This window comes from Diabrotica virgifera, chromosome 2 (assembly GCF_917563875.1).
Source record: "Diabrotica virgifera virgifera chromosome 2, PGI_DIABVI_V3a".
Classification (NCBI taxonomy): Eukaryota; Metazoa; Arthropoda; class Insecta; order Coleoptera; family Chrysomelidae; genus Diabrotica; species Diabrotica virgifera.
Window position 1 is genome coordinate 76,369,643 of NC_065444.1, and position 19,325 is coordinate 76,388,967.

A 19,325-nucleotide genomic window follows, 5' to 3' on the forward strand; every position below is an offset into this window, starting at 1 on the left:
ATCCACTTTTCTGATGAAGCGCTGTTTTGATACGTGTCTAAATAAAAGAGACAGAAGCATTCTTCACCCTCCAAGTCGATGCCTTTATCAATTTTCTTCTTTTTTTGATTCGGCTTTTTTACCTCGGCAATTGTTTCTCTTAAGAGTTTTACTATTATTTTGCACTTCTTCGAGAGCTTGTTTTTGTTGGGGTGTCGGTTAAAATTGCTGTCTCTTGCTTCCTTCTTTTATATTTAGCATCCTGATTTCTAGCCGCTACTTTTGGTCAGGCCCGGCCCCAGGGGTGGGCGAACTGGGCGGCTGCCCAGGGTGGCAGATTTAGGGGCGGCAAATTTTAGAGGACAGCCAATTTTTGGAATTGAAAAAATGATTAATTATTATGTTTTTCAAATTATAAAAAATCAATATTATGAACAAGAGCGGCAAAAATGCAACTGTAAAAACGAGAATTACATAAGTGAAACAATCACAATTGCAAGGTTTATTCGACGGGAAATCGACAACACCGCCTTCTCCTTCATCGCATAAGAATAGTGGGATCAGCATCACTACTTGGGAAAACGCACTCAAAACGAAATTATTCAGCTCCTCCATGACCAAATCAAAAATAAAATTTAAACTTTTTGAAATCAGCAATCATTTTTCAGTGCGTAAAAAATGATAGGAAAAAGGGTAAGTCCGTGATAATACACATTTTGACATTTATTCTAACATGACATTTTAGTTAAATCTGACAGTTGTCACATTTTATTTTCAATTTGGAATAAAAACAAATCAAATGTGTTTCTTGCATTTATAAAATGGTATTTTCTTTGATTTGTATAGTCTTATAAATTATACAGATTATATTTGTAATATTATTATCTAATTAAAAAATAATAATTTTTTTTATTATGGCCCCATCTATCGACAACTAGAATAATTGGAATAAATGTTATAAATGTCATCGACGAAATGTAATCACCGACGTGCCTTTTTTTCTGTCACATACAATTTAATGCGTTAGAAAGAAATCGAAAAACTGTGTCGCACTGAAAGATGATCATGAGAAAAAGAATACACCTGATATTTCTGAGCGGAATAAATGACTATTGTTGCACGTTTTGTCGATTAAGGTTCCTGTTCATAAAATGTTAAAATTGCAGAACATTTTTTTGGATTTGTGCCTGTACTGGAAACCACTAGCTTGGGACTTACATGAGTTATTTTGCAAAACTGAATGAATTGGGAATACCTTTAGAAGATATGAGAGGATAATTGTATGATAATGAAGCAAACATGAAAGAAGAATTTGGGAGCTCAAAACAGAATTTTGAAACTAAATCCTAGAGCATTTTTTGTCCCAAGGTCTAGCTATTCACTCAACTTAGTCGTGAACAATGCTGCTAAAGCCGCACACTTTGCAGTTTCTTCCTTTTCCTTAGCGACAAAAATGTACAACTTTTTCTCAGCATCTACTCATCGTTGGGCTATACTGAAAAATCATATTTCTACCCTAACATTGAAACGTTTGTCCGAAACTAGATGGGAAAGTAGAATTAATGCAATTACTCTCATCAGATACCAAATTGAAGAAATTTACGATGCTCTTATAGAAATTACTGCCAATAATAACAACGATAAAACGGTTGCTCATGAAGCAAGCTGTTTGGCAAACCAAATCCGTGATTTTACTTTTCTTTGCTCTGTGATAAAATGGCATAATAGTTTACTTCACATCAACGTAGTCAGCAAATCACTGCAGAGTATCGATATGGGAGTGTATCAAGTCGGTTTAAGTATTAGAAAAAAACGGAAATCAATTTTATGTCTCTCAGAAGCGATTTAAAATTCCAGGGCTATTTGACATATACAATGATGCAAAAGAGCTAGGCATCAAAGTTAGAAATTGAGAACTCAAGAATCGGAGGCACAGTCATAGCAAGAAAGAGGAAAGTGAAAAGACAATTTGGCTATGAGGCTGAAGATGAAAGTATTGACCTATGTAGATCCAGAGACTTCTATTTATCCAGTTAACTTCTATTTAAAAATTATAATCACAACCGTTAATGCATGCAAGCGATAATTTTCAGCAAATCAAGAGGTGTGGTGAAATTTTTGAGTTTTTGTACGACATAAACCAAACTAATGATATAATTGTTAGTGATTTATCAGATAAATGTTTTAAGCTATTTGATGATTTAGCTTTTAATGAGTTAAAAGATCTAAATTATGCTGATATAAAAGATGAACTCAAAGTACTCTCCACGATTATGAAGAACAAGAGTACCTACACCTCTAGATACCCTAAAAATGATTAGAGTGTATGTTTTTGATTTCGCACCCAACGTTAATGTTGCTTTGCGGATTTTATTAACCCTACTAGTGACAGTGCCTCTGGAAAGAGAAACTTTTCAAAGTTAAAACTAATAAATACTTAATTAAGATCAACTACATATATTCCAGGAACTCTCTAGCGACAATCTCTATTGAACACGAAATAGCTGAGTCCCTGGATCTTGGAGAATTATTAAAAGACATTTCTGGTGTTAAGGCAATAAAAGTGCTACTTACTTAAAAAAGTAATGGTGTAATTATGGATAGTGAGTTTTTGGATATTAAAGAGTGTTAATATACATATAATAATCTCGTAAAATTTCATGAAAATATTGCAAAAGATATGTGTTTTTAAGCAGGTAGCGTTCAAATAAAGTGGAAAAAGGCCTATTATATAATTTAACACAAAGTACACATCAATAAAAATACAATTGTGGTTTAAGATGGCGCTCGCTGAAGGAATGTGGTGAGTCATGGGTCTACCAAGAGAGGAGGGGGGCGGCGGTCACCGATCTTGTCCAGGGCGGCAAAATCCCTAGGGCCGGGTCTGCTTTTGGTAGTGGTTTCAAAAGGAACGGACTCGGAGGAGAGTTCTTATTTTGATTTTGGATTGATTTTTGTTTTTTTTTTTTTGAAGAGTGAATCGTGTTACTTTGAACATCCTGGCTGCGAATGTTGTTAATTGGTTTCATCTAAGCGGTCTGCGATATTATAAAAGATTGAATATTTTACAAAAAAAAAATATTGATTACTTTTAGAAGGGTAAAGTTCCTTTGAGCCCAACTTCGACCCTTCATCAGGTTTGCTCAAAGATTTTTCAATATTTTTGTGAGCATTAAGTTCCTTCAAACACTATGGTTGCAGTTGTTCGTTGGATTGGTTAGATAGTTTTGTGGGATTTTCAAAACTTGAAGGTTCTCTATATAAATCATCGGAATGGTTTGAATCTGCAAAATTTCAAATCAGTAAAACTATATTTTTTTGGTCTTGGATGCTTGACGCATGTGTCAACCAGCCCCTCATCGAATGCGCCAACCAGCCCCAGAGCGCATGTTTGGGTATTTATGGTAATCGACTCTATATTAATTAATTTTTAGAAAATATAATAACTGTATCTTATAGTCGTAGTTCCAAGCTTTAATACAAAGCAAAGAACGAATTATTATCTTTAAAAATCGGATTTCTAGAACAAAAAATGTATGGAAATAAAAATGTACTCATCACTGTAAAAAAACTACAAAACCTACTGTACACACTACTAGTAATCGCGCCAAACTGAAACTATCTTCCGAGAGTGTGCTTTGTAGGAGGCCTTAGAACTTATGTAAACACGTGATTGCCACGTTTCTTAGTTTTAAGAAAATCGCACTTCGTCAACCAACCCGGTGCGCCAACCAGTCCCGGTCTCCCCTACCTAGCTGGCGGTTGCATAGGACTTTTTGCATTTTTTTAAACACTGTACGTGCCTTTTCCAGACGTGTTATTATCTCTAGTGAGTGGTCTTAAGTTTCAACAATATTACTTCCAAGGTACGTTATTCTTGTTACTCTTTCCAGATCTGTTCCCTCTACATTGACCTTCACCCTTCTGTTTTGGTGATTGCTGATGACCATCGTTTTTGTCTTCTTTGTATTCAATTTCATTCCAAATTCTCTACAGGCTGTCATTACTCGATCCATTAGGTGTAGCAGTACTTCATCATTATCTGCCAGAATGACCATCAGAGTATCCCAGGTTATTTATACAGCGTGTCTGCGTAACTTGGAACCATATGAGAAACTTTTTTAATATAAATTTTACGAAAAAAAAGTAATTCTTTATAAAGTGCTCTGCATAGTGTAAAACCTAAGATTCAATCATCAGATATCAAATTTTATCAATAATATACGAGGTATGTCCAAAACTATAAATTTCGCTCAAGGGTAAAGTGCCTTTATATTTCACAATATCGAAAATTGTCATTAAGAAAAGTTGTTTGTAATTAAAAATTATGTTATAATCTGCATTTACACTTTCTAATTGAAAAAGAAATTGTAAATTTTTCTTAAATCACGGACACCCAACATCATTTTTATTTATGATAGCTCCGTTATTATTAATTTTACGAAAAAAAGTTATTCTTTATAAACAGTTCTGCATAGTCTAACAACCAAGATACAATTATTATAAGATATTAAATTTTGTCAATTTTATACGAGGTATGTCAAAAAATATGGATTTCGCTGAAGAGTAAAGTATCTTTATTTTTCACAATATTGAAATTTTTGTTATAAAAAGTTGTTCGGAATTAAAAATTATGTTTCAATATGCAATTGCATCCTTCTAGTTGAAATATTGTGAACTATAAAGGTATTTTACTCTTGAGCGAAAATCATATTTTTTGACATACCTCGTATAAAATTGAAAAAAATTGATATCTTATGATTGCATCTTAGTTTTTTGACTATTCAGACATTTTTATAAAGAATAACTTTTTTCCTCAAAATTAATAATAACGGAGTTATCTTAAATAGAAATGATGTTGGGTATCCGTAATATGAGGAAAATTTTCAAAAAAAAATTTTTTAATTAGAAGAACGTAAATGCATATTATAACATAATTTTTAATTACAAAAAACTTTTCCTAATAACAATTTTCGATATTGGGAAATATAGAGGCACTTTACTCTTGAGCGAAATGCATATTTTTGACATACCTCGTATATTATTGATAAAATTTGATATCTGATGATTGCATCTTAGGTTTTAGACTATGCAGAGCACTTTATGAAGAATATCTTTTTTTCGTAAAATTGATATTAAAAAAGTTTCCCATATGGTTCCAAGTTACGCAGACACACTGTACCGGGTGTCCCAATAAGAATGGCTCTCGGCCATATCTCAGGAACCGTTTATAGTAGAGCTTTGAAATAAAAAATTTTATAACAAAAGTTGCCTCAGGAAAAGCCTGGAAATTATTTTCATAATTGTGGGACCACCGCTAGAGGGCGTAATTGAATACCAAAAATTAAAAAATCTAAATTTTACAAAATTTTCCTAATGAAGGGGCACTGGAAATCCGATCGTCGTATTCTTCATAAAATTCTACGCATATTTGATTTGACAAGTTTAGGTCTACCTTTGGAAATAAGAGGTGGGGGTGAGTGGGAACCTTGTTATGAAAAACTGGCTGTGAGTCCGGTTCTACTTAATCAAATTTTGCAAACTTGGTCTTGTTGAAGACAGATCTTTTTCGTCAATGTAAAAGTTATGATTTCGAACCAACTTACTGAGTAATATGCCAGCTAGAAGGCGTTATTTATTTTTTTTCAGAAATCTAGTGTTCCTTGGAAAATATTAAATACAAACATGCATTTTTAATACCATATTACAAAATTAGACAAAATTAGCAACAGAATAGCGAAAACCGCATGTTAATACCTTTTTTCTATCTCGAGATATCTTACAAAACGTGTAAATTTAAAAACATAACTGTTACTGTCACCGGTAAACGAAATAATTCATTAAAAGTAGTGTGCTATGGAGACAACAAAGAAACATTTTCCAGCTGTCAACGTATATTGGGTCTTTTCAACGCTTCTCATTTGTTTCGAGCCTCGTTCATATCTCGTATATTAATAATATACATGGATTATACGGCATATGACAGAGGCTCGAAACAAATGAGAAGCGTTGGAAAGCCTTATTACAAAGAAATAAAAACAACTATTTAGTGATGACATAAACGTACAAATTTTTACCCATCATTTTCGTTGCAAACATTTACTCTTTCAAGAGTAGATTGAACAGCAGTCTCAATTTCTGCTCTCGATATGCTTTGAATGGCGTTTAGTATTCTCTGGATAATGTATTCTAGAGTAGTGTATGATGGGCAACAATTTGAATATTTAGGTCGTCACTAAGTAGTTCTTTTTGTTCTGTGTTATATTTAATTTTAATAGTATTGTTTCTCTTTATATTGTTGTTTTAATTAATTATATTTTTATACGTTGACATCTGGAAAATGTTATTTTGTTTTTTTCCACAGCACACTACTTTTCATTAACTTAGTTTACCGGTGATGGTAACAGTTATGTATAAAATTTACACGTTTTTCGAGATATCTTGAGATAGACAAAAGGTATCGACATGCGGTTTTCGCTATTCTATTGCAAATTTAATCTAATTTTATAAAGTATGATTAAAAATGCATACTTGTATTTAATATTTTCCAAAGAAAACTAGATTTCTGCAAAAAATTAAATAACGCCTCCCAGCTGGCTTATTACTTATTAGGATGGTTCAGAATTATCACGCTTACATTGAAGAAAAAGATCTGTCTTCAACAAGACCCAGTTTTCAAAATTTGATTTAGCAGAACCGGACTTACAGCCATTTTTTCATAACAAGGTTCCCACTCACCCCCACCTCTTATTTGCAAAGGTAGAGTTAAACTTGTTAAATCAAATATGCGCAGAATTTGATGAAGAATACAATAATCGGATTTCCAGTGCCCCTTCATTGGGAAAATTTTGTAAAATTTAGATTTTTTTATTTTTGATATTCAATTACGCCCTCTAGCGGTGGACCCACAATTATGAAAATAATTTCCAGGCTTTTCCTGAGGCAACTTTTGTTACAAAATTTTTTATTTCAAAGCTCTACTATAAACCGTTCCTGAGATATGGCCGAGAGCCATTCTTATTGGGACACCCGGTACATAGACCGTTTATAGTTATACCATCCGAGGTGCCTTCCAAAGCTTTCTTAAATATCTTCTCAAAGTAAACTCTAGACAGCAAAGGTGACAGGACACATCCCTGTCTTACTCCTTTCTCGATATTGTTTTTTTCCAGATTTTGGCTTTTTATTCTGATTTTAGCCTTTTGTTCTTGGTAGAGAGAGGTATTGCTACATAGAGTTTAAATAATTAACAAGTAACTAGATAAAGTGTAATTAGTGATGTTAAAAGAGAATATTCTCAAGAGAATATTCTCGGCCAGAAAATTCTCTCAAGAATATTATCGGCAAAAATTTTCTATATTTTCAAAAACCGAAACAAAAATAAAAACTAGACACGGGTCAAATTATTATAATTTATAAAATATGTAGGTATATTGTTTTTGCCAATCCCATGAACCACTAGCAAGGGTGTTTACAGTGTCAATATTTATTGTTTTGGTGCAATATTAACGTGCAAATATTTAGAATGGTGTTCATTTAAACAGAGAAGAACAAGTTGAGGAAACTGAGTTTGTAGATAATTTAGCAACTTTAAAATATGCTGATGAGTCGGATGAAATAATGGCAGATTTGGCACTTTATCGGTCTAAGGAGGGATTTTTTGGAAAACCTTCTTCTTCTTCATGTGCCGTGCTCGATTATCGAACGTTGGCTATCAAATTGGCTATAGCAATTTTGTTAACGGCAGCTCGGAAAAGGGATGCAGAGGATCTGTTATACCATTCTCTCAGGTTTTTAAGCCATGACGTTCTTCTTCGACCTGACCCTCTTCTTCCGTCTATGGAAAACCATACGTTGTAAAATCAATTGAAAGACTAGACTTAATCATATGGTGAAAAGGTACATGTTTCGGAACAAAATTAACTAAAATAGTAGTTGATATATTAAGCATGCCTTCATCCAGTGCAGCGACTGAAAGAAGTTTCAGTACTTATGGATTTTTTATCCACTCCTCTAAAATAAACCGGCTCACGGCTGAACGGGCTCGTAAGGTAACTTTTATTGCTCACAATTTAAAATTGTTAGACCTAGACCAATCCATGACTGAGCTGGCCTCTCGTGAAAAACAAAATCCCACAACTTCTCATCAGTACATTGAAATGCAGAATGTAGATGACTAGGATGAGCTACCGATAGAAATAGATTCTGAATCTGAGGTCTCATCTTTTATCATACTCCATCGATTATTTGCTGTCAAGAAGAAAATTTCATTTTTTTATCAAATAAATTTTGTGTTTTTTGTTGTTTTTGTATTTTTTTATATACAAAGAACACATACATTTTATATACAAAGAAGTTGTTTCGTCTCATAATTTTGTATATAAGATCATGATTTTTAAAACCCTATTTTTCATCTTCAACAATATTCTTAAGTGCGTCATGTGGTTCATTCTCAGAAAATTCTCCATATCGAGAATATTCTCCGATTTTTCATTCTTGAGAATTTTCCAACGTTAAGTGTAATAGTTTAAAATTTAAAACTTTAACTTAGCGGTAAATCAGCTGCACATTCTACATGGGTTAAAACATTTACAGTGAGGGTGAATAGCTAATTGCTTGTTTTGTTTTTTCCCGTTATATTGGCTTTACTAATTTAATGATATCGTGATTGAGACTTATCAAGTGTCAAACATAATGTAGAACGCACGACTTCTTTATTTAGTACGAAAAATTTACGTAAACAATGTTACAGGTGTTAAATCAAACAAGAGATCATCGTCAACGAGTACTGGTCAGCGTTGCCAAAGAATTACAGAACTGGAGTATAATGGTAAGCAAAATGAAGGCTATATACCACACTTTGAACTTCTTCAACATGGATGTCACCAAGAAATGTTTAATAGGCGAATGTTGGGTACCAAGCAACGATATTCCTGTTGTCCAGAAGGCTTTAGCCGATGGATCTGTAAGTATATTTGTTTTCTAAATGTTTTCTGTAGAAAAGTATCGATAAATGTTCGGAAACGCTTTCTTGGCTGGTAAAACTAAGAAGAATATTTACTCCGGTCAACTTACACATTCGAGGTTACAAAAATTACCATCAAGCTGAAAATTGGCAGGATTGTTCAAAATACCATCATAAATGAAATCTAAAAAGTCCTCATAAATCCGACCCAAGCTAAAAAATTTACGCGGGATCAAAGGTCACCAAATATAGTTTTTAGCGATTTTCAGCGATTAGATAATTATCTATAAAAAATGTCTTATTACTTTTTTTTCCTAAGAGCCACCGTTTTTGAGATACAACGATTCAAATATTGTAATCGTCATAATATGCGCACACGTTTCCACACCACCTTTGGGGTAGTGTAATACTTAGCGCGTTTTTTAACGTGGTTTCCCAGTAGGCCTATTCCACGGATCTGTTATGATTCTGTTTAATTTGAAGCTATTAGACAAGGCGAAAACGGCGGGTTCGAAGGGAAAAATATTCCCTTGAGATTTTTTTGCATAATCACATTCGTGAGACATCCCAGAATAAGGTTCAAGAAGTCGCCCACGAGAAAAGTGGGCCAATTTTTTTTTACAATTTTTTTATTAATCAAATTGCAAGAATCAATATTTTTGGCCTGAACAATTTTTTCTTTAATTTTTTGGACCATTCTGGACAAAAAAGGTCTCTTATAATTTTTCTCTAAAGTTGATCGTTTTCGACTTATAAGCAATTTAAAAGTGAAAAAAACGAAAAATGGCGATTTTCAAGGCTTAATAACTCGGTTAAAAGTTATTATTATGAAAGTCAATATATGACTAAACCAAAGTTTAAAGCCCCCCCTACAAGATCCTGAAGAAATTTTTGTCACTATTTTATTACTAAGCTGTTATTTTTAAGTAATAATAATAAGTGCCATGCACGTGTGCGGGGCTGTAAATGCTGAGTGCGAGAGAGAAGCCATTGCAGCAGTCCAATTGTGCATCTTACTCGCACTCACGTTTACAGCAGCGTCAATACGATCGAACCACTCATTGTTATTAATTAAAAATAACAGCTTAGTAGTAAATTAATGAGACAGATTTCTTCAGGATCATGTAGCGGCGACTTTAAACTTTGATTTAGTCACTTTCTGACTTTCAAAATAATAATTTTTGACCGAGTTATTAAGTCTTAAAAATGGCCATTTTCGCGTTTTTCAAATTTTAACTTGCTTATAACTCGAAAAAGATCAACTTTAGAGAAAAATTATAAGAGACCTTTTTTGGCCAGAATGGTCCAAAAAACCTAAAAAAAATTAGTCCGGGCCAAAACTATTGATTTTTACAATTTGATTAAAAAAAATTGTTAAAAAAAATTGGCCCACTTTTCTCGTGGGCGACTTCTTGAACCTTATTCTGGGATGTCTCACGAATGTGATTATGCAAAAATATCTCATGGGAATATTTTTCCCAACGAACCCGCCGTTTCCGCCTTGTCTATATTGAATAATTAATTGATATTGGCAAGGGTTAAAAATGATAAAAGTTATAAAAAGCGGTATAAATAAAAAAAGGGAAATTTATCCAACTGGTTCATAATTTTCTAATACTTCTCCCTCTTCTTCTTGTTCTTCTTCTTCTTCACCTTCTAGTTTTTCTTCTTCTTTTTCTTCTTCTTCTTCTTCTTCTTGTTTATCCTGGGTGCAAGTAAATTGCCCCAATAATGACACATCGCATGGCTCCTCGATAGAATCAAATGAATCCTCAATTGTTGGTGATTCAACATTGAAGCACGACCGGTTTTGACAATTAGTGCATGCTACCGAACAAAGCAGTCCAACTTTTTTGCAACCACATTTAGCGCTACATCCCTTTTTACAGTTGCAAAAAATTGTGTTCAGGAGTTTTTCCGGCGCAGGTGGGAGTAAATTTTGAATTGGTTCTAATGAACTGTCGACTAATTTCCATCCCCAGTCTTTTGGATCTAGCTGATAACCAAGTCACACTTAAACTTAGTAATATACCCGAAAAAGATGTTGATGAGCAGCCGCTGAGGTTGGAGGAAGACAAAATAACTGCACTTGTTTTTTATTTCGAGTATTTTTAAAGAAACATGCATATTATCGAAACTTATCTAAGCACGTAGTTTTTTTAGTCGCTTCATAAATAGAGAGAAGAAAGCTAATTCCGTTGGAAATAACTTCTTGTGGAGTTGAATTAGTTTTTTTAAAAACTTCACTCCACATGTATGGTCACAGATTTCTGCTCTTTAAGAAATTCTAAAAATTCATCAGCTCTTTTAGTACTTGCATTGATTAATGTTTCTATACCACGTTCAACGGCAACAATTTCGCCTTCACTTAAAATTTTAGCACAAATAAAACAATGTTCTGACATTTTTGTTATAACAATGAAAATAACACGAAATAGGTTAAAAAATATAGGTTTAACACGTATTTTCACTCCGGAGTAGTACTCAAGACTAATTAATACCTCGAGGGTGTTATCTACCTGAAGGATTGCGCCACCCGGGAAGATTACGGTGTAATTTGCATGATAGTAAACAAACTAAATTTGCATAAAATGTATTGTATATTGAAATATTTACTAAACATTTTGCCTAAAAAGTTGGCTTTCATTATTATTTTCAAACCCTTCTGAGAAAAGAATAGGTAGAGTGATTAGATTAGCCGATGTACCGATGGAACGTGTTTATTTCGACAAAACCCACTTTTACAAATTGAATAAGACGCATAGTAAGAAGAATTATTATAAGTTAATACTTTGTCATATCAATTTACTATTTTTGTTGGGAATAAGCCGTAAAACTGAAATAATAATTCTTATTATTTTCGCGTTACATTCATTTTGTAAAGATTTTTTTTGTTGGCACTGTAATAATACAGCTTATATATTGCATCGCTCGGTAGATCGCAAACTGTATAGTAGAAACATTATCACATGTATAATATCTTATATCATTATGTGTTTTATAAGTTAAGTTTACCGATAGAATATTATGTTTACTTGTATTACAGCTTCAGTTATGTATATACGTGGTGTACTAATACATATTATAACGATTAGAACTCTTTCAACTCTTTGAATCGTTGTATCTCAAAAACGGTGGCTCTTGGGAAAAAAAGTATTAAGATATTTTTTATAGATAATTATCTAATTTACATTTTTTGTTAGAACTAATTTTATGATAAAACTTACCGTTTCGCTGAAAATCGCTAAAGACCATATTTGGTGACTTTTGACCGCGCGTAAATTTTTTAGCTCGGGTCGGATTTATGAGGACTTTTTAGATTTCATTTATGATGGTATTTTGAACAATCCTGCCAATTTTCAGCTTGATGGTAATTATTGTAACCTCACTCCTATTTTTGAGTCTAACTAGACCGGTCTAATTATTACAAAAATGAATTTCAAACTTGCGAAGCTTTTGAGATTGTACTGTGTCGTATTAGAGTACGTTGAGTTTCGACTTCAATTTCGGAGTCATCTTCAGGACAAGGTATATCATCGTACCCCCTATACACGTCACATTCAAGACATAATACATTGACTTTACAGTTAACGTAATAAGTACTATAATTCGATTTGATGAGATATCGGTATTATACTGTTGACAATGATGTTGATCGTTATGGTTAGCTGGCAATTTAACGCGGAAGACTAAATTTGGGAAGATGAAGATTGGTCTGGGTATTTTGACTAAAATAGCAGGTTTTTGTATTAATTCATCGAGGATATTGTTGGTTAAAGTACCTCAATCGTGTGCCGCCAGTTTGTTTCTTGAGAGAGTCAAAACGTTTTTCGATTCTGATGGCTGTTATGATGACACTATTTATTTATACCTACAGTTCTAGCAAATTTGTGTCTAGTCATCTATCTAGTCTTTTCAATTATAAAACTTCTTCCACTTCTTTTTGTATAGACATGACTGTCTGTTTTTTCAATGTGCTTCCAGTAATTTGTCGTTCCATCGTTTTCGTGGTCTTCCCACTGATCGTCTTCCTATTGGGGAACCGTCTCTCGCCATTCTTACTACTCTATTATTTGTTGTCATTCGGCCTATGTGGTCATTCCATTCTACTCTTCTGTTTCTTACCCACTTCACTTTGCATCTCCATCGTATATCTGTAGTTCTAACTTTGTCTCTCGAAAGATTTTCATTTTTGCTGTTTCGAGCAATATTTTTGTCTTCTCTGTATCACGTCGTGTTTCTGTCACGTATGTCATTATTGGTCTGATATCTCTTTTGTAAATTCTGCCTTTCATTTGTTTTCCGATATTCTTATTTCTCCATATTGTGTCCAACCTGCAGCTCTATTTGCTCTATTCACTTGATCTTCCACTTCTGTTTCGAGCTTTCCGAAGTGTGATGCATAGATATTTAAACTTTACCTTATTAAATTTGCTGTTATAAACATGCATACGTTGTAAATCATCTTCACTTTGAGAGATTAGAATTGCATCGTCTGCGTAGCAGATTATTTTAAGTTGTTTTCTCCCATTAAGTATCTTTTTTTAGTTCTTACTTTTTTTTATTATTTCATCCATAATCAGGTTGAATAATACAGGACTCAGGGAATCCCTCTGTCTTATCCCATTGCCAGATTCAATTGGATCAGTTAGTTCATCTTCAACTTTTATTGTGTTGTTCTGGTAGATGTTTTCGATCATTTTAATATTCCTAGAGGAACCTCTTTTGAGTATAACAAATGGATAACGTCCTTTAATTTGACCCTGTCAAATGCCTTCTTAAGGTCCACGCAATATTAATATGCAGGTTTTTTGTACTCTAATGATTTCTCTTGAACTTGCCTCATTATAAATATAGCGTCGGTGCATGATCTTCCCGACCTAAAACCTTGTTGTTCTTCTGCTAATGTTATAATTACATTCAGTCTGTTTGTTATCACTTTGGTTATTAATTTTAATGTTGTGTTTAATAAGTTAATTCCCCTGGTCAAATCTCCGGGTCAATTATAAAACTAAAAAAATCATTATATATTATAGAACTTTAGACGCCAGTGTTACAACTAAAACACTAATTTTTTTTCTAGAGTGCTTCCGGAAGCTCAATCCCATCGTTTCTCAATGTTATCAACACTCACGAAGCACCCCCAACTTTCAACAGAACTAACAAATTTACCAGAGGCTTCCAAAACTTGATAGATGCCTATGGTGTGGCCTCCTACAGAGAAGTCAATCCAGGTAAGATCTAATACTAATAGTACTTACTGTGTATTACGTGTCCAGTTCAAATAATTAAATCTTGTCCAATCTTCTCAATAGGTTTCTATTGATAATTTCACATCTCTACTAGTTTCATCTCTTTTTATTTCACAACTTAATATATTACCGTGCTTTCCATTATTTTGCCGGTTATTAGCACACTCATCGCTGTATAATTTTTGGAGAAGTCCTCTGTGATTTAACGGTAAATAACATATAACATCAGTAGCAAAAGAATCGATCCACAATAAAACAGATTAAGTTTAAAAACTCATCAAGGAAGTATTTGCCGAATTCCTCAAATAATGTCTAATATGAATAAAAGAGAGAGACGTACTCACAATCATTTTTTATTGTAATACATACTTCGACGACCGATTTCACTGTATAAAATTTTCACAGCATCTTCAGGTCCCGGTTACAGTAAAACTAAATGCTACAAAATTACAAAAACTAGAATTAGAACATTGTCAACAACCAGAACAAACCAATATTCAAAAGCGAAAAAAACTAAAATACACATACATAGGCACGCATATGGGTGAGGCATATAAACGGCCTATTAGAAATATCTCGAGAACTAAAGGTACCTAACACAATCGAGTCTTTTTGCCACAGAATTTTGTTATAAAGAAAGGGATTTTGAAGAGTGATCTATTTAATGAAAATATTTTCATCTATTTGCTACTAGCGGTTATACCGGAAGTTACTTATAACTTCGTTTTTTTAAATAGGACACCCTGTATATTTTTACATTTTTGGATTCTTCTCGATGTATTCTTTCTTAAAATATGAAGTTTTGTAATGTTATGCAGGGTATTTTAAAAGATAATTACGTTTTTTTTCTTAATTTCGTAACAACATTCACACCTTGTAAAATTGTAGTAGTTTGACATTAAAAACTCTATTTATGTTCAAATGATTTTTGATAATATAGTCTACTATTGTTAAAAATTATTAGTATAGCTAAATGTTGAATTTTAGTATACAGGGTTGGTCGAAACTCGGAATGTGTAGTTTTCTTAACCAGGGAGTAGTCGCGCTCACTTCTGTAACGTGAACAGTCGCGTGTTAGATTTCATCTCACAATACGAATTTAAATACGAATTTACAACAAATTTTTATTTTATAGTATTTTTATTTACTTGCTATGTTAGAAATATAATTTCTAACAATTATTAAAGCTAATTGGCTCTCCCCAAAGCCATAACTTCCACAAAAAGAAGAAGAGGAAAAAAAATACCTACGCGTTACTACACCCTTCCTCGAGGCCTTACGAAAATTGTTTAAATTTGCAAAAATTTTCATCAAGTTATCGCGAAAAAGAATAAAATGTGAGATTCTATTTAACGGCGCGACTACTCGCGGGTTAAATGGAACACCCTGAATTTTAGTATTGTAATGAAATGGTATTTTATAATTAACTGCTTTAATTTGTGAGTTATGGGTGATTCAAGCCAAACATTAATTGCAACAAAAAATACGTGAAATTTTATTAGGTTGGCCGTGAAAATATTCAATCACAAATAATTTTTCGGAAATAAATACATATTAATCTAGACTGATCCTTAAAATTACCAATAGTGGTTGAAAATATTCAGTCACAAATAATTTTTCGGAAATAAATACATATTAATCTAGGCTGATCCTTAAAATTACCAATAGCGGTTGAGCTATCAAAATACGTACGTAGTTAAGATTGTTGGTGCGATTAACAATTAAGCACAATTTGAAGCAGTTAGGTATAGGGACTGCTGAAGAAATAAAAAAGTGTCATAAAATATCATTTCATTACAATACTAAAATACAGAGTGTTCTATTTAAGAAAACTCAGAAAATACTCATTCCGAGTTTCGACCAACCCTGTATATTAATATTTATTATAAATCATTTAAACATAAATAGAATTTTTGATGTCAAACTATTACTACTTATGTCACTACAGGGTGTGAAAGTTCCTACGAAATTAATAGAAAAACGTAAGTATCTTTTAAACTACCTCGTATAATATTACAAAACCCTATATTTTAAGAAAGAAGACATCGAGGAGAATCCAAAAATGTAAAAATATACAGGGTATCCCATTTAAAAAAACGAAGTTATGAGCAACTTCCGGTATAACCTGAAGTAGCAAATAGATTAGATCACTCTTTAAAACCCCTTCATTCTAATTTTCATTATTCTGTTGCCTTTAGTTCTCGAGAAAATTCTAATAGGACTTGTATCTGCCTCACAAGTATACACTTATATACAAATACACATTATACGTATGTTATACATATAGTGGTATCAAAATATGTCATGTATAAGTTGTGTACTTACATGCCGATACAAGGAATGGTTTGTATCTATAGATACATAGATACATAGAAGACTTTATAAAGTCTTCACTATCATACATTTCTGCTAATTGATATTCAATTCATTGCTACAATGTCTAATATTTTTGTTTCAGCCTTATACACAATTATCACTTTCCCTTTCTTATTCGCCGTGATGTTTGGAGATTGCGGCCACGCCATGATCATGTTTCTATTTGGCTTGTACTTGGTGTTATCAGAAAAGAAGATCAACGCTATGAAAAATAAAAGCGAAATATTTGTGATATTTTTCGGAGGAAGATACATCATACTGCTCATGGGTATATTCTCCTTCTACACAGGCTTTGTTTATAATGATATATTTTCCAAATCGATGAATATATTTGGTTCGAGGTGGTATGTGAATATTACCAATGCAAGCACTCAAATACACGAAGAAATGGACTTGTTACCTAAGATGAACTATATGGGCACGCCATATTATATTGGGCTTGATCCCGTTTGGCAGGCATGTATTTAAAAAAACTAGTTAGAGCTTAGTTAAGTCTTGTTTTGAATCAACACCTAACCTCATAAATTAACCACGTGACGTCATGCGTCAACTTCATATGGCCAACGAATATAGACGCATAGATGCGTCTATATTCGTCGATATGGAGTTCTATGAATTGTGAACAATTAGAGATGAGTGGAAAAAGTGGTCAACTGACACTTTAAAATCTTTGAAATCTCGACACCCGCAGGAGGCGTGGTGGGAAGAGTCTACTTACAGTTGAGTCCAGGTTTCTTTACCCGTGCGTCGTCATTTAAAGCATACGAAATAAGTCGGAAATTTACTAAACGCAACAGCAAATGACAGAAAGTCTAATGGCTACTGCTCCGATCACGGGTTATATTATAAAATTTGACGTTATAAAATAGAATGTCAAATGTAAGTTTTACTTTAAAATTTTGGTGCAGAATTACGGCTACATTTGAAGTAGCTTAATAAATTCCTTGAACATCATTAATCTTCTTTCTCGAAATTACTTATGCCCCTCAGGGGCATCGGAGGTTTTATTCATCTTCTATCCATCTCTTCCGTTTCTTGCGGTCCTTTGCTAACTCTTTCATTTGTTGATGTGTTTTTCCTTTTTCCTGTCCAATTTCTAAAATCTTATTGATCCATCTCTTCCTTGGCCTCCCTTTCCTTCTTTTACCGAAAAACATCTTTTTGATTCCATCACCTGCTTTGGTAGTCTTCCCTGGTACATTCTGTTAATGTGTCCGTACCATTTTAATTTTCTTTTTTGTATCTTGGTTATTATCGATTCCTGTTTCAGTCTTTGTCTAATATCTTCATTTCTTATTCTGTCCAATTTCGTTTTTCCTGCTATTTTTCTTAGCTGCTTCATCTCCGCTGCGTTTATTGTACTGTCTATTTTTGCATTTTTTACCCATGTCTCACTTGCAAATATTAAAGTTGGTACAGAGATTGCATTGTATACCTTCAGTTTTATTTCTTTATCTATTTCTTCCTTTCCAAATATTGTTTTATTTAGTGCATAGTAGATCTTATTTGCTTTTTCGCTCTGTATGGGATTTCTTGATGTATCTTTCCATCCTCTGATATTATTACTCCAAGGTATTCAAACGTCGAGACTGTTTCTATTATTTCGTTTTTGCACCTAAATATCGTTTGGTTTATTTCTTCCCTTTTCTTTTGGGTTACTATCATGGTCTTTGTTTTCTTTACATTTACCTCCATTTTCAAATTTTCTATTTCCTCCACCCAGATATCGATTAATTTTTGCATTTTCTCTTTATTGTCTGCTATTATTACTAAGTCATCTGCATATAGTAATCCCTCCACTCTCACTGGTACTAAATTCCTGTACCCTATTATTGACTGTAATTGCCTTGACCTTCTTTTAGCGCTCTTCATTACTCTATCCATTACTAATATAAACAAAACTGGGCTGAGACTGTCCCCTTGTTTTATTCCTCTCCTTAGGTTTATTATTGGCGATCTGTTTCCGTTTATTTGTACTTTAGCAAGTACGTTGTGCAGATCTTCCATTACACTATTACTTCTCTATTTATAGAATCAAAAGCAGCTTTAATATCTATAAACGTAATATATAAGTCTTCTCCTATTTCGTTTTTCCTTTCAATTATATTTCTCAGTATGTATATATTATCTGTTGTTCCTCTTTTCTTCCTAAAAGCCGCTTGTTCTTCTTCTAGTTTTCCTTCCAGTTCTTTCCTGAGCTTCCTTTCTATTATCCCGGTGTAGACTTTATATGTCACTGATGATAAGCATATAGCTCTATAGTTATCACATTCCGCTTCATCTCCGTTCTTGTGTATTGATATCAATAAATTTTCTTCCCAGTCTTCCGGTATCTTTTCTGTTCTCCATGCTTCCCTCATTATTTCCAGTAGCCAAAGCTTGCCTCGTTCTCTCACGTACTTCATCATCTCCGGATCTATGTCATCGGCACCTCCCGCTTTTCCAATCTTTATTCTTGCCAATCCTTCTTCAATATCTTTGATATGAATTTCGTCTACTCGATTGTCTCTATCCACTTCTCTTGTCTGCTGTCCTCTCTCCTCATTTTGTTGGTTACTTGCCTCGAATTTTTCTTTATAGTGCTTATTCCATATGGTTAGTATGTCTTGTACGTTTGTTTTCAATTGATTTCGCTCATTTCTAATTCCTCTTATTTGTTTTCTTTTTGTTCCTTTCATGCTTCTTATTTTATTCCAAAACTGTTTATTTTTATTCCCAAAACCTTCGTTGAATTCTTCACCGAATTCCTTCCA

The 19,325-nt window shown here is 33.2% G+C and overlaps 1 protein-coding gene across 4 annotated transcripts in view; it reads left to right on the forward strand.

Moving 5' to 3' along the window:
• The window catches only part of LOC114334513 (V-type proton ATPase 116 kDa subunit a 1), a 189,568-nt gene that overhangs the window by 143,420 nt on the left and 26,823 nt on the right, over positions 1 to 19,325 (forward strand). For all 4 annotated transcript variants that reach the window (XM_028284567.2, XM_028284565.2, XM_028284566.2 and 1 more), the window contains exons 6-8: positions 8,732 to 8,944; positions 14,028 to 14,178; positions 16,655 to 17,028. In XM_028284567.2, the coding sequence (XP_028140368.2) occupies positions 8,732 to 8,944; positions 14,028 to 14,178; positions 16,655 to 17,028 (738 nt within the window). The remainder of the gene's footprint in view (positions 1 to 8,731; positions 8,945 to 14,027; positions 14,179 to 16,654; positions 17,029 to 19,325) is intronic.